Genomic DNA, 15,644 nt, shown 5'->3' with positions numbered 1-15,644 from the left:
TGCACGAAGGAGTCGGACGCGACAACCGCTGGACTACGGGATTCATCTGGCATTTGATAACAAGTGCGATGTCTCGAGCTCCTGCAGATTCTGTGATAGGTGTGGCGTCTGCATTTTGGCATAATGAAGCCCACTACTTCTGACACTGTAGCAGCAGGAGATGTATGGGCTTTCTTGGCGTGATAGGATTACAATACACCCTGAGTGATAACACAGAGATATGAAAGAAAAAAGCGTATAGAAGAGTTAAACTTTTTGGTTAGACAGAATAATCATGAAAACTAGAAGTCAGTATCAAGGAGAGTATAGAGAGTGTTATTAAAAAAATTGTAATTTAAATGTGACATTTGCATTGCAATTACCTAAATGTCACATTTACATGACAATTCTAATAACATCCCCTATACATTTGCTTGCATCAATGTCTGTTAATTCTCATTATTACTGGGTCTAACACAGAGATATAGACGACATACAGTGTCAACACAGTGATGTAGACATTGACGTAAACGTAAACGGACACCTAGATATAGACTTGCATCTTTAGGCAGCTTTTTTATATTGTCCTCCATCTTTATTTACTTGTCGGAAATAAATACTTTGATTCGATTTGACGTTGACTGAAATACGGATGTATACAGAGCAACAGCGCCATAAGATGTGTTTACATTCTTGATGGAATCCTAGACAGTCTACGCTGATAGCTTAGAAGCTATCATCAAGCCGTACTACTCTGAGAAACGAAAGGAGTCTGGATGACGTCAGTGCAATATGACGCCACTTCGCGTCGAGAAGGGAAAGCTGACAAAAGTAAGCTTTAACTGCTATCTCTTTAACTTTTTTCGCGTTCGATTCTATGAATAATTGAACATAGCTTAGAATTAGCGCTTGTAAAGGCGTCTGTGCTGGTTTTCAGACGACCCCACCAGCGAGTAGATTGCGTCGTTTTTTTTTCCAACGCCGTCTTTTCGAAGCTGTATGTTTTTCCGGCTTCATGTAAACTAAGATAGAGCCATGGTCCTAAAAGACCACAAAAGGACTTAAAGTGGCCACTGTCCTCTTGACTTACCGTTCTGTCATCTATGGTAAGCATTGAACAAATCAATAAACGCGGCACATTGTTTTTTCACATGCGTTCCCCGTAAATATCTATAATTTAGTCAATGGCTAAGAACGAGTCGGACAATGTGGTAGGCTTCTTTATTTTTTATTTGATATTGCCAGCCTGGATGCCAGACTTTGGCAGGCTTTGGTAGTACAAGCAAACAAATTACATCAGTAGGTTGAAGGTACGGACAGACTTTAGTCAGAAAAAGAATTATGACAGTGATCATAAACTGAGAGGTAGCATAGTGTGTGAAAAAGTGACAATGAACCAGTGCCGTTGTAATGAGCACAGGGACTGCGCAAATGAGGGAAGCTCCAAATTAATCACCTTGTTATCACAGTTTGGGACTGAAAGTGTGATGACTGTACATTCTACGGCATTGAAATAATCGACAATGTTTTTTTTTTGTGAAGTGCCGCAATAGGATGACCCAGATTTGAGTGAGCACTAGGGCATGTTCTAAAAACCATAAGTCCGTTTACACTCACACAGGAAAATTCACAGTACACGTAAAGTGGCGAGAAAGCAACTGCTGAACTTCCATGTTTTGGTTCTATTTTTGTGTCATGAATATAAACATGGGTCACCAATTTCGTACAGGTAAATTAAAAAAAACTGATTTTGATTTTAAATTGTTTTTTTTTATTGGGAGCCTTATGCGTAAGCATGATCAGTAAAACAAATAAACTGACTCATGTCAATGACGAAGATAATTTGCTAAAGGTACTGAAGAGGACGGCAAAATAGGCTGGGTTAATTTTTCGTAATTGTCACACACTTGCAGAGCTCGAATTTTAGGCGTTATATTGACGGCACTTCACAAGTATTAACACGCTGCAATGGTAATACGAAGATGCGCGAACACCATGAAGATAATGATACCATCACCAACACTCTGAATTGCCAGAAAGAGAAGTGGTCCCGCATGTTGTGGCATGAGGATAAACTCCAAGAACCGATAGAAGAAAAAAGAATAGACTGAAACCATGTGCTAATTAGTTTGTTTAAAACGCCAGGCGACTAGCGTCAAATACTCGGAAGGTGCATCTCCGTAAAGCATTACGTGGGGAGAACCTCTGTAACGACACGCTCAAGAGTAATTAGTGCGCTAATTCCACGGAGCACGTTCTACGATAATATACACAAATATAATGTTCCAATCTTTCATCATTACCTGATGCTGTGATGAAAGTCAATCTCTGACTTTATCGCACTAGAGTTGAGTGTACACGCTAGGGGATTCTCAACCTCACCAGTTGGGTTCAGTGCCACGAAACCTGTCAGGTTCGCCACTCGACGAGAGAGAGAAAAAAAAAACACGACGAGAACAGATTTGTTCTCATCTGTCTCTCATTGTCCTGCGGGAAGCAATTATGTGATATCTTCACTAAAAGGTCAGTAGTACGAAGAGTTCCAGTTACTATTATTTTTTTCTTAGCCCAAATTAGCCTCTGATTGGCTGTGAGGAGTCTTAGGCTGCTCTGAACGGGGTGTGTGCAGAAGATGCAAGCCGTACTTCATGATATTACACTGCCTGAAGAGACCACGAAATAGCCTATAGCGACGTCAGAATTCAAATTTTTAATCAATATAAGTACTGATGCCTTCACTACTGCGGTTGTATATAATTGTACCCGATAACAAATGAACCCAAGCGCTAGGAAAACGTGTCTGCTTTATTATACCACACTAAGCGATTTCTCATCAGCAAGTATTTGGTCGCGCGGATTTCATGCGTGTCATCTGGTCAAGTGGGTTTTCCGGGTCACTGATTTCAATAGTATTTGACTGCACACCTTATCAATGTCGGTTACTTTCTGGTAGGCAGGTTTAAGTTGAACGCGTTTACCTTTGGGTCATTGTTTTTCGCCATGTTCTACAAAAATGAACATTATGTACTGGCTTTGCATACTCTTTTCATATTTCTGTACGAACTCATTTCTTAAAGTCAGCAAATATAAGCACCCCTTATCAATAACCCAATACTGTGTTCTAATGGTCGTGGTTCTCGACTGCTGACCAAAATGCAGTTGTGACTACCGCGTTTAATATAATAATATATAATGTTCATCGTAGTCGTATTGTTGTTTCGAGACTTTGAAATGCAACACATATTACATTATTACCCTGTGCCATTGCTGTCATTGGTAAGGACGGCTTTGTAAACCTATTTCTACAGTCCAACTTTACTCTGTATTTGCGCAGGTCTAGTGCATTATTCCTTCATGGTATGTTTGCAACTGTTATTTGGATGCGGAAGAGATCTTGGTATATTACTAATGTGTTGGGGCAACCGCTTCTCAAATAATTATCTCTTCGCTTGTCGATGAATACTAAGCAAAATTAAATGAACGTAAAATGATATACAGAAGCACCAAAACTTAGGTTGTCCTGACGTGGTCCACACAAAAAGCAGGCAGGGAATTAATGAAAGAAAAACATGATCTATAATCATAGTTGAAGCAATAATTTACTTTCAGTAAATTCACTAGCCCACAAGTAACCTTCATCAGTGCGTAATAGTTGCCGGGAAGCTCACTTAGACTATTTTCTGTGCTCACTTAAGAAGCAACTTTCAAGAAAAATAGGCAAATGAATAGAAAGGATGATTTGAAAATAGTTGATTGTATTCCGGTGTGCCTTCAATAGACCAACTGTGCCAGTGCAATTCCTGATGTAATGCAAGCACAACGTGTCTTCTGTCGAGGAGGGCAATTTCTAAGAACTTCGCTGAACTTCATCTTTCTGAGCTCTCGGTACTCTCTGCTAATGTAAAGTACTAGTTCTACGTTTCATCTACACAACTGTGAACGTGAGATCTCTGTTTCTGGGTTTAGAGAATCGTATATGTTATTCTTAGCATGATGAAGTATAATAGCTTGTACATCGCAAAAAATATCCCCAGTGTTAAGTAAAATAAAATAAGAAGGAGCCAAGCTACTGCCCCGACACCTGCATAGTGGCTCGTAGAAAATAGCACAATTTATTGGGAACGCTGGTTATTATGCTAGGAAAAATCCTGGAAAACAAAAAGAAGAAAGCTTCAAGCATGTGGCTGTGAAACGATGTGAACGCACACACCTGCGTAATTCTTTTGAACTCGACTTCACAACATCAATGTCTCTCATTTAACTACACAGTGTCTGTTATTAACAAGTCTCTGTAACAGTCACGTAACATCGGAGATCAACAACACGTTACACACGTGCAACCTTGACAACAAGTCACTAGAGAAAGATTGCTGATTTTAGTCCTTGTTCGTGAACGTACCGTAATTTACGAAATGCAACAGCACCAGACACAGACGTAAGCTGAACCGATATTAGAGCCTCATTGCCATAGAGTTTCCTAAACTTAACTAGAGGGGACTCTGGCGCTGCGATCGTTCAGCGACCATGGGATTGATGGTTAGTACACACATTTGCCTAGTCTTCATACTTGCAGGCGGCGAATCGTACTTGCGGCTTCGTTTATTGCTGTGTTTCGGTTTTATTTTGAAAGAAAGATTCAAGCCTTTCGAACTTCATGATCCGATTCGGAAAGGTAAGTCTAAAAGAAATGACGGTGAAGCGCAACTGCTGAACATTTGGCAATATTTCTTTCGTAAGAAAACAGCTCCAAGCCACACGAACACACACGGAGCCAAAAGCAGGCCAGAAGTGCGAATATTAGACAAATGTGTGTGCTACCCATAATTCCCATGCTCGCTGAAGCGCCGTGCGTTGCAGCTCCCATGAACACTAGCGCCAGAGTTCCCTCTAATGTATATTAGGAAACTCTATGCTCATTGCGTCCCTCATATATACACTATCTCAAAGCAGCGTTGCCAGGTTGAAGATAGCGTAACGCCATGGCGCACACGGTAGTCTGCCAGTGTTAGATGCTCTTGCATTTATTAAAACACGATGCGTTCCGCCGAGAAGCGGAGGAGGCTTTCCAATCAAAAAGCAATGGCGTCACTGAATGATACTTTGCACAGCACAGAAATGAAAGACATGCAATGACTTGGACCAGGGAATCGCGTATACAAAGGCGGTTTGTGTGCTGCTTCCCGAGGAGGAATGAGAAGGGGCTGGCCCTTTCAGCTCCTGATGAAGCAGCCGTGTATCGAGGTACAGGCGCGCACGTGAGGGGGAACTTGGGCCCGCGCAAGTTCAGTCAGCGTCTTGGCGTTCAGCACCAAGAGGAAGTCCGGCTTGTTGTAGTCTGTGTCGTTCACCACCGTCAGAAGAACGCCTGTGGTGCAGATGGAGGGGGCAATAAAGGCGGAGGAAGAAGAACAAAATAAAAATTCAATACGATAATTAGCGAGAGCATTTTAAACGAGTTCGGCAACACCTTCTCAAGTTGTCATATATCGAACTCGCTGTTAGAATTTCGCTTCGCGAATCTATTGCCTGAAAATATTCAATAGGATAGCTCCACTCCGCCCTGTTCGAACCCAGAAAACAACTTTGGGCATGCATTTGACCTTGAAGCTCAGCCAAAGTCGATTTCCTGCTCTTCCTTCTAAGGCGTGCGTCGTCATTGCTACAGGCATAGTTATTGATGGTTTATCGTCCTCTCCCACACGTCCCCTTCCACCGGTCGCCTGACACGCGAGCCAGAGGTTTTGCGCGCCTCAATACTTCATCTCGTGTCGTGTGACTTCCGAGCCGGCAATACTTAAACAAATGTGTACGGCGGGCATTTTATAACTTTGGCCATATTCGCCTTTGCTTTTTGTCCCGCCATGCGCGGAGCCGGCATGCCGCGACGCCGAGCAAGGGGACGCGGTACCTGCTCCTCGCATAAATAAGCATACATGATTTCGGCTGTGGGGCGCCAACTGGCTGACAGGATGAGACGACGTGACGATAGTCAAATATGCATGCATTTAGGAGCAACCGGGCTATGCGGTAACTGGGGAATAAATGTTATAACAGCTTTCACCACTGCGAACAGCATCAACATGAGTCTAAGTTCACATTTTCTGGAAGAATTGCAGACAGGGATCAATATTAGGAGACGACCAAAGCTGTTATTGTTTGCGACAAATTTCAGCCATTGAGGTGTTCGAACAATAGCGAAGCCGGCGAACCAAATAGAGAATGCACTTGCAAAATGATCGCTTCTTGTATAAGGGCTAAGGTATCTGTCCAAGCACCAACTGTACTATTTAATTTACCATCTGACATAAATTCTTTCCATTTGCGATGTCTGATACTGAATATTCTTATTAAAGTGAAGAAAGGCCACCCACTGTTACTTTCGCCATTTCTTGTAAAGCTAAACGCAGAGAATGAAAGCCGGCTTTTGTTACATCGTTCTGGTGTTTTCGAACATGCCTATTTTTCAGGAGAGCAGGATTCTTACCGTCATCCTCATCGACTCCTTCGGGATTCGCAATGAAAATGGCTTCGCTGGGGAACTGTGTGTCCGACTCTCGCCAGAGTTGCATTTCCCGCCTCTCGATGTCCAGTTTGCATATCTGCACAGGCATCGTTCAGAGAACCGATCGGTGGTGGTATATAAAGGCAACTATTAAATGCAAGTATTATAAGAAATATTAAGTCCTAGATAGCAGTGTATTGTGCTGACTTTTAAATACCTGCACTCAACGGCAACTTAAGAGCTACAACATTTTAACTTTCACGAATTTACGCCAGAAACTTGATAAGTTTGGTCTTCCCCATTTTCATTGACTTGTTTTTTTTTTTAACTCGCAAGTCTTGGGGTAGAGTTCCGGCCGTGAAAGCCGCATTTGAATAGAAGCAAGTCCATAGATGCCCTTGTAATAAATTTTGGCGCACGTTAAGAACTCCAGGAGGTTGAAATCTCCAAACCAACCCACTCCAGCGTCTACTCGTAATCATATCCTTGTTTTGAGATGTACAACCCGAACAAGTTATTATTATGATTATTATTTTTATTCACGTGCGCCTACCTATAAGTTGCACGACGTAGAGTAAGGTCGTCATAATTGTGATTTCAACCCACCGCCTTGTTGACGGCACCACACCGCCTATTTCATCGAGGCCCACAACAGCGCTATTCCGAGAATAACTACATCTCGCTGTAAAGATATTTCCACTTCGTGCCGTGTACCCAAACAATTAGGTAACGTGAGCAGATGTGAAAACGAGCATAAATGCCTTCGCACAAAAATAATAAATACTTTGACATTTATGAATGCGTTTAAAGCAGCACATAATAAAGGGTCGATTGTTACATTATTGAAAAAAAATTATTAGAGTAGAATAGGGTTGAAGAAGCTGATGCGATGAGCTTACCGCATTCCGGCACTCGCCTAGCCGCTCGAAATTCCCGCTGCCGTACGTGTAGCGGTAGGGTTTCCCTTTGTATTCTGGATTTATCGTCGGCAAGTCATACCCTGCAACAGGGAAATGCGCTTTGAAACAATCATGCTTTCCAGCATGTAGAGTACGAGCAGGCTTTGGTGCACTTGCGTGTAAGAAGAAGAAAATATTTCTTTGCATATTTGAAGTACAAATTATTCGATCGACCTACGTGTGGAAAGACGTTTCATGTATGAACGGCTGGAGTAATGAATGCGATAGAACACCATGGGATATAACAGAATGTAACGAGATGGAATTGAAATAAATAGGAGTTGAGTTAAGATTGTTTGGAATGGTTTGGAATGGGATGGAACAGGTTGGAATCGGTCGGTGTTAAACGTAAATTGATGTTGAGAGGGACGGAGTGTCATGGAACAGAATCGTATGTAATAATATGGTGTGAAACGGTGTGGAGCGTAATGGGATGGAATGTGACGAAATATAACAGAATGGCATGAACGTAATATATTGCGATAACATCGAATGGAATGGAATGGATCGGTATTGAAAGGGATTGGCGGGATAGGAATGATTGAATTGGTGGGGAAAGAATGAAATGAAATGCAATGGGACAGGATCGGATGGTATTGGTATTGCGCATAATATGGTATGGTGTAAGAATAGTATGATATGGTATGAAATGTCATGAGATGGTTAGAGTAGAATGTAATGGACCGATGCGATGCGAAGCAATAGATTACCTACTTTCTTCACACAGGGGTGGTGTAAGGCTGCTATCATCACCTGTAAAGTTGTTCTTGTCGCATGGCGCATGAGCGTTTGGTGGAACAGTCGTAGCTAGCTTAAACTCAGCCAAGCGAGAGGTGGCGTTATGCTCGTGCAGTGTAGGCTTAGTGCGGTGGAGCCAGCAGCGCCACCTGGCGGGAGAAAGCTTCGGCTGGCACACAGGGAACAACAGTGAATATTTGAGGTTTGTCAGCGTTCGTGGACAGTCGCCTCTGGTGCATGATGCCGTGGACCCACAGACAAATGAGGTTAGACGAAAGTTGGTGACGACACATCTACGGCGTTACGTATGTGATATATTTAACGCGACACTGTTAAAGAGCTCGTTTCGCAGGAATTCTAGCGTCGTTGGTTGTGAGCGAAAAATTATCATCTCATGGGTGAGTCAAAAATCGAGAAATATTCAAATAAAATAATTGATGACGAAATCCTGGGGCATAGTGGAGATCGAACTCGGACAGTTTGCGTTGCAAGTGGATGTTCTACACCACACAGCCACGCGTCCGCTTGTGAATGCTATGAAAAGAACTTCATTTGCCTGGAAATGCAGTGAAAGTAGCTTTCATGATTTACAAACAAACGCGCCCTGTATTAATTCTTCACAACGCTACATGAAATATTGCAGTAATAATGCGTGGTACAAGCGCCGATTGCCAACGAGCGTCAGAACTTGTGATTATCATATAGGCTTCAATGTTTAGAGCTGGTCACTCACTACGAAAGGCATACACGCTACTGCACATATCACCTCAAGACCACGTAGTGGGTGCATAGCAAGTTTGGAAAGGTTTCATGCACTGTTTTTGAAGTGTACACACTAGAAACAGGATATCACTTTCGCGTTCAACTCCTAAAGCCAAAGCGTTAGGGTCCCTTAATATTTTGTATGTTCTTTATGTGCGTGTTCCATAACGGTAATAATTGGGCTATTCGTGTTCTAACTAGTTATTTATCGATTCCACTGGTGAGCTCGTCAATGTAAAAACAGTTAAAAAATGCCCGATGCTCGTTTCTTCGACGGCGTCCGCTGTGTCCATTTGTTCCGAGATCAGCGTCTTGTTTAGATCGCACCATGAATGACGTAACTGTACTCCTACCTTTAGATCTCATCTCTTCGTGGGTGAGCCAGATGGTGCTGTTGTCCTGACGATAGGCTCGGGCTTCGGTGTACTTGAGGCTTACCAGGTTACCTTCCTTCGTGCTGTTCATCTGCGTTGTTTAATGGTGGGACAGATAGAAAGGCATAGTGACACTGCATTCCGAACATAATTTCGATGCAACAAAATGGCAAGTTTTGGCTGTTCAAAAACGTCCCTATTCAATGTCCATAAGTTGGGTACAACGATAGTCATTACACGTAGTTGCCCCGCCGCGGTGGTCTAGTGGCTAAGGTACTCGGCTGCTGACCCGCAGGGCGCGGGTTCAAATTCCGGCTGCGGCGGCTGCATTTCCGATGGAGGCGGTAATGTTGTAGGCCCGTGTGCTCAGATTTGGGTGCACGTTAAAGAACCCCAGGTGGTCTAAATTTCCGGAGCCCTCCACTACGGCGTCTCTCATAATCACGTAGTGGTTTTGGGACGTTAAACCCCACATATAAATCAATCAAATCAATTACACGTAGTGATGTAGCCTCACTGGTCAAGACCCGCAAAGGGTGTAAAGCCACTGCTGGAGTTCACAGTTCACTTTTAACACAAAACAAGTGTTGTGTCTTCTTGCATTTATCGGCATCTTACTTTATGCCGACAGGCATGTAACGCTCTCGAAACACATGAGGTGATGCCGGCATCAGTGTCAATGTGCACCGAAGGACGCACCCCTAAATTGCTCTTCGAACGCGCATACAAGTGTAGCCGCGTAGTGACACCTCAGTCGAGTTGAAACATTTCTGTAGAGGTCATTTTAGCAACACCCAGCTAAATAAAGCTCATGCAGTAGCGACGCTTACACTGATAAACGATAGTTATTGAAGTGAAAACCAAGCGCACCGTTGAAAATGCAAGTTCAAAATGAGACACACTAACTTATTTCAATGCCGATTTCAAAGGTGCGTATACGTTTATTTTAAATGCAGAAAGACTTCTTCCTTTCCTTCACATTCTCTTCCACTTTACATCCCTATAAGCCGATCCATCAATTTTGTTCATGGTCTTCCACAAAAGTAGCAAGAACCTGGAAATTTCTGATTTTTTTTTCGCGTCTTACACTCAATGTGCAATGTCAGCAACCGGTCTTCATTTTTCTGCCTCGGTCAGCAGTTTTTTGAAGGACGTCCTTTGTAGAGGCTGTAAAACATGCTTAAGGTAAGGATGAAATACAAAGAACAGTTTTTTTTTTCGCTTTTTTCCCTTAAAATCGCAGCACAGCTTCGTTTTATTACGCAAAAGACTCAGATTTAAAGACTGAGCACCTTAGATACGGGAATCGCAAAGCGCCGGAAATGACCCTGGCAGTCCGGATCGAAGTCTTCACTCCCGGAGTTCCTGAGCTTGTCCAGGTAATACCTGCAAAGAGCAAGACAACTTTCGCAGAGAGACTGACTTGAAGTAAAGAACTGGAGTATAATTAACTTGATGGGGCCCGGGAAACACAAGAGCTTTCAGTGAGGGTAATCTTCTACACGTTTCGTTATTTTTATTTTCTTGCTTGAAATCTTGGTATATGTACATTCGGTGAAGCTTTATTTTTTGTGATGATAACTGCACGGAAATCCTCGACGAGGTTTTTTTTTTGCTATCTACGTCATGTTTTCTATCAAGTCCAAATCAATAACAAGTTACACTCGCAGATAAAAGCATTCGAGCCAGCGACGAAAGTGGCTGAAACAGATGAAACGAGTCGGCCGTTTCGGTCTAAAAGATTGCGCACGTGATAACGTCATGCCTACGTGCGGCGCCTGCCACCGATCTCCTGAAGCAGAAAAGAAACACCCTGCCCACATTTTCTCGTACGAAGGAGGATGAACGCCGAAGGAGAGGAGGGGGGGGGGGCTGCGTCACTCGAGCAGCATTTGGGAACGTCGATCATAAGGGCGTGGTCCCAAATTCTGACGCACTTACTCAGTCGACGGACATCCCTAAATCACTCGCATACCTCCCTATGTGTTGTGCTCTAACCGCTTCGCGTTGAGAAAACAGACCCCGTGAAAACCACTTCATTCCCTGGAGTGGCCGTATTCCCTTACACCAGCCTTTTAGAGCAGAGTTGTCAAAGCCATCATCAAAAGGGGGAAGCATTTTGCAGCAGTCAAGATAAAACTGCGCTTAAAAGGCAACTCGTGTAAATATTAAACCACGCACTATGTCTGTTAGATGTCATTATTATAGTGTCTGACAAAGGAAACGAGCCCTTAAGTGTACACTTCTTTTCGCCATTCATAGCGAGGATTTCGTTGTGGCAAACTTCGTGCCCTCAAGTAGTATACGAGTGATTATTGGTCAGCTGCCAGCTCGTAATAAAATCACGTGATGCCAAACAGACAGAAAAATAGTGTTCCACACTCGTCGTCATGGCCACAGGCGGCGCTGACTAATGCTCTCACGTTTAATTCACATATATACCCAATAAAGTGGAGAGGGGGATAGCCGCCAAGGTAGCTCACTTAGTAGAGCATCAGGCGAGCTATTCGAAGGCCTCAGGTTCCGTTTGTGCTCACAGCAAGTTATCTTTTCCTTAACTCTTCTCTCTTCACACTTACAATATAGTCACCTCATATAAAAAGATCTATACCTTCCTTGACATGATTGTCTGTTAGATCTCATTAATATGGCGTGACCGTGTATGGTGTGGCATAGCAAGAGGTGGGAAAGGGAACGAAGCGTGAAGGGGAGGTCGGAAAGAAGAGAGAGTATGACCTAGTATAGCGTAGGCGAGTTGGAGGTCAGGTGGCATGCAGGTGTTCAGACAAAGACGTAGAGAATTCGGTGTCAAACCGTGTGAATGTTGGTCTAGCCTTGCACCACTTTGCCTTTCAATGCTGAGGCTTCGCGTCACTTCCGCTGTATGGTGGTCTTCACGACATTGCGTCAATGAAAGCATCGTATAAATTGCAGAGATACACTCCACCGTATACAAAAGAGGTAGCAGTTAGCCTTACTTTGTATGTCATTCCAATTTTTGTCATCTCATTATTAGCTTCGCATTTGCGGCTCCATTGTAATTCCTTTATTTAGGAATGAAGGTAGGGCTGCTCCGTATTGGTAGAAGCAATGAATGATTGGAACAAAAGGCACGTTGTTCATTTATACAGCTGTTGGTTTTACGGCCCACAGTCAAGCTATAACAAGTTCGGGATACATCAAAGTGTCATGCCACGAGAATTTTATTTCTCGGTGTGAGCTCCAACACTCCTGTTAAATGATTTTGCCGGCGCAAATGCGTGCATTACCAGGGTTCTCATAATACTAAAGCTTTTTTTTTGTAATGAAACGAGAACTAGCAGAGGTCTGAAGTAGACATCATGGCTGAAATTTTACCGCGTGCTTAAAGTACTGCAGGAAGCTGGCTGAAGTGTTACCTAACTATTCAGTTATACAATAAAAAAAAACTAAAAAACCGCCGAAGCATTCCGCGTACAGCTGGTGTACCATTGAATCTGAAACGAAAAGTCACTTAACTTATCACAATTTGAAAAGGTCGTTTTAAATAATTGATTACGTCAATGCAAAATTGATAACTGATGTTTGCCACCCTTGTGTTGCCTTCCTTATATTTCTGCGGACCAGCGATAAGTAGTGCAACTGGCGCCACATCTATGGCACATACGGGCTAACAGTCTTTCCGTACCAGGACGGACGTGATTCGAATTTGTCTCTTGTACTTCTTAAGGACCACCAGACTTCACGACCGCTTGTGAAAGAACAGTGTGAGACCGTGCTGTGTAGTCTCGAGCTGACTATTCACCATCCTCTTTCTTACTACTCTTCTTTTCTATCTCTTTTCTTTCTATTATTCTCTCCTTCCCCCATCCCATGTGTAGGGTAGCCAACCAAGCCAAGCTTGGTTAACCTCCCTGCCTTTCCTCTCTATTTATCTCTCTGTCTATATATATAAAGCCTATACACTGTATAAGTGTACATCCATGCGAAGTGCAGCGCTAATATAGAACGACAAAAGTTGCGCGGATACAAACAAAGACGCTCGAATAAGAACCGAAATGAGAAAACATGACAACGCAAACGCTGTTTGTGTTTTCTGTTTCTTGCCTCTTGTACATGCGCGTGCGAGACAATAGACCGAGCACGACGACACTTACAGGGCTCTACCGATTCTTCAAACACAAAAAAGGCTTGTACAACACTGAAACTAGGGGTCTTTTAAGCTGGGAGCTATGGATCCTGGTGACGTACCTGTCCAGTATGGTGGCGTCTTCGTAGGCGATCATGTCGAACACAATGTGGCCGTCGTCTTCGTAAGTGTTCACCACGTGGAAGAAAAACAGGGGATTCGTGATGAACCGCGTCTACACTACGCCCGAAGATCTGTCCAGCACCACAAATTTGGTCTAAATGCGCCGTGTTTTACAGGAGGGTATCGTCAAGTCCAAGTCAAGTCCGATCCAGTACAGCAGTTGTGGACGTCCGTGCAGAAAAAGAGAGTTGGTGACAGAAGAATAGAGAATGTGTTATAAGAAGGAAAAGCAAGAAGCGTTGGCCTATAGGCGAATGTGTATTGCTATATTACATAGCATAATAGCACGTGGAAGCAAAGGCATAGTAAATGTAACAGTATAACTAATAAAGACAATGTGGCAGTGAATAGAGTAAGCTGAACAGTCCTGTTTAACATCATTGTACATCGATGTCTTGTGAATACACGTGTACTGGAAGGTAAAAATTTTGTGCGTCAGTGCCGCCTATTTGAGCATTAGCGCCGTATGACGTTGAGTCATTGTGCAAACAGCGAGGGCAAGCACTCTGCCACTAAGCACGCTCAGCCGGGTCCAGAATCTGTTAGGTTGTTCCTTCTTAGAAGGATCTCGGCGCATATTAGCGCACTTTGGACAAGCCGTGTTCTTCGGTTTATCCCATAAGTGAGAGCGTGTGACGTATCTGTAGGCTTTATATCTGTGATTGGTCGCTGCAACTTTCATCTTTGGAACATGCAGTTAAAGCAAATCACTCGCCGGTTCGTGTGCAGTGAGCCGACATTAGGGGACGTCCTTAATCACTTGCAGACAATGTTTCAACTGAGCACGCTTTGTGGGCATGCGCTTACTCTCAACTTGTTTGCAATGTTATGGCGTTTATTAGCGGGCAGACAGCGAGTATACACAATGGCGACAGTAACGGCCAAGCACGGACTCCCAGCGCGAGCGGCGTCCTTTTTTTGGGTAGACCCACTAGAGAACACTTGAGAATTTGACCCACTTCAGTGTTCGGCGGCTTCTCTACAATCACCCCGGGGTCGAAGAGGGAGCCGCCTGGCGACCTAGCAGCTTGTCACTACGAGTGGGTCATAGTAAGCCTTCAGGCGCTCCACGTTGACTATGTCGCGCCCGCGGCGGCGCATGTCCGAAGATTGTTCAATTGGCTCGATAAGATAGTTGACCGGAGATGTGCGCTCGATCACACGATAGGGACCTTCATATTTTGGGAGTAGTTTGGAAGAAAGGCCAGCTACAGAGGTCGGGATTGAGAGCCATACAAGGGAACCAGGAAGGAACGTGGGTTCAGAAGCAGCGGAACCATCACGAATACTCTTCTGCTGCTCTTGCTCATGCGTCGTAAATGTCTTGGCCAGCTCGCGACACTCTTCAGCAAGCCTGGCTGTCTCGGAAATAGGTGCACACTCAGATGGATCCGGCGTGTACGGGAGTATAGTGTCGATGGTGTGTGACGGGTGCCTTCCGTACAGCAAGAAGAAAGGTGAAAAACCGGTCGTGCTCTGAGGGGCGGTGTTGTAGGCATAGGTGACAAAGGGCAGTATAGTATCCCAATTCGTATGGTTGGCGGCGACGTACATCGAAAGCATGTCGCCGAGGGTGCGGTTAAAGCGTTCGGTCAGGCCATTCGTCTGCGGGTGGTAAGCAGTTGTTTTGCGGTGGACAGAATGGCACTCCATGAGAATGGCTTCGACGACTTCTGACAAGAAGACACGGCCTCGATCGCTGAGAAGCTCCTGAGGTGGACCATGGCGCAGTATAAATCGGTGCAGCAGGAAGGACGCAACATCACGCGCTGTAGCCGCAGGGATAGCGGCGGTTTCGGCGTATCGCGTTAAATGATCTACGGCGACGATGGCCCAGCGGTTACCAGCCGACGTCAGAGGAAGCGGGCCATACAAATCGATACCTATGCGCCCAAACGGACGCTCAGGGCAAGGTAATGGTTGAAGACTGGCTGGCGACATGTGTGCTGACGGTTTGCGGCGTTGGCAAGCGAGGCAGGAGCGAACGAACTGCTGCACGTAGCGGTACATCCCGCGCCAGAAGTAGCGTTGTCGAATGC

At 44.2% G+C, this 15,644-nt stretch overlaps 1 protein-coding gene across 1 annotated transcript; it reads right to left on the bottom strand.

Annotated features, from left to right (window-relative positions):
• Positions 1–4,982: 4,982 nt before the first annotated feature.
• On the bottom strand, positions 4,983–13,579 carry LOC142802771 (carotenoid-cleaving dioxygenase, mitochondrial-like). The gene is made up of 6 exons (XM_075887810.1): positions 13,545–13,579; positions 10,607–10,700; positions 9,294–9,405; positions 7,381–7,481; positions 6,464–6,578; positions 4,983–5,344 (listed from the first exon to the last, which is right to left on the bottom strand). Exons 1-6 carry the CDS (start codon positions 13,577–13,579, stop codon positions 5,190–5,192), a joined length of 612 nt encoding a protein of 203 aa, XP_075743925.1. The 3' UTR covers positions 4,983–5,189.
• Between the last annotated feature and the right edge of the window lie 2,065 nt (positions 13,580–15,644).

This window comes from Rhipicephalus microplus, chromosome 3 (assembly GCF_043290135.1).
Source record: "Rhipicephalus microplus isolate Deutch F79 chromosome 3, USDA_Rmic, whole genome shotgun sequence".
Taxonomy (NCBI): domain Eukaryota; kingdom Metazoa; phylum Arthropoda; class Arachnida; order Ixodida; family Ixodidae; genus Rhipicephalus; species Rhipicephalus microplus.
The sequence above is the reverse complement of the archived record's forward strand: the minus strand, read 5'-3'. Positions and strand labels throughout refer to the sequence as shown.

Coding starts and splice junctions, on each gene's coding strand:
- LOC142802771 (XM_075887810.1), bottom strand. CDS start 13,579: ATGATCGCCTACGAAGACGCCACCATACTGGACAG. Junction 9,406..10,606: donor TTGCGATTCCCGTATCTAAG/GTGCTCAGTCTT, acceptor TAAACAACGCAG/ATGAACAGCACGAAGGAAGG. Junction 6,579..7,380: donor TAGGCGAGTGCCGGAATGCG/GTAAGCTCATCG, acceptor ATGCCTGTGCAG/ATATGCAAACTGGACATCGA.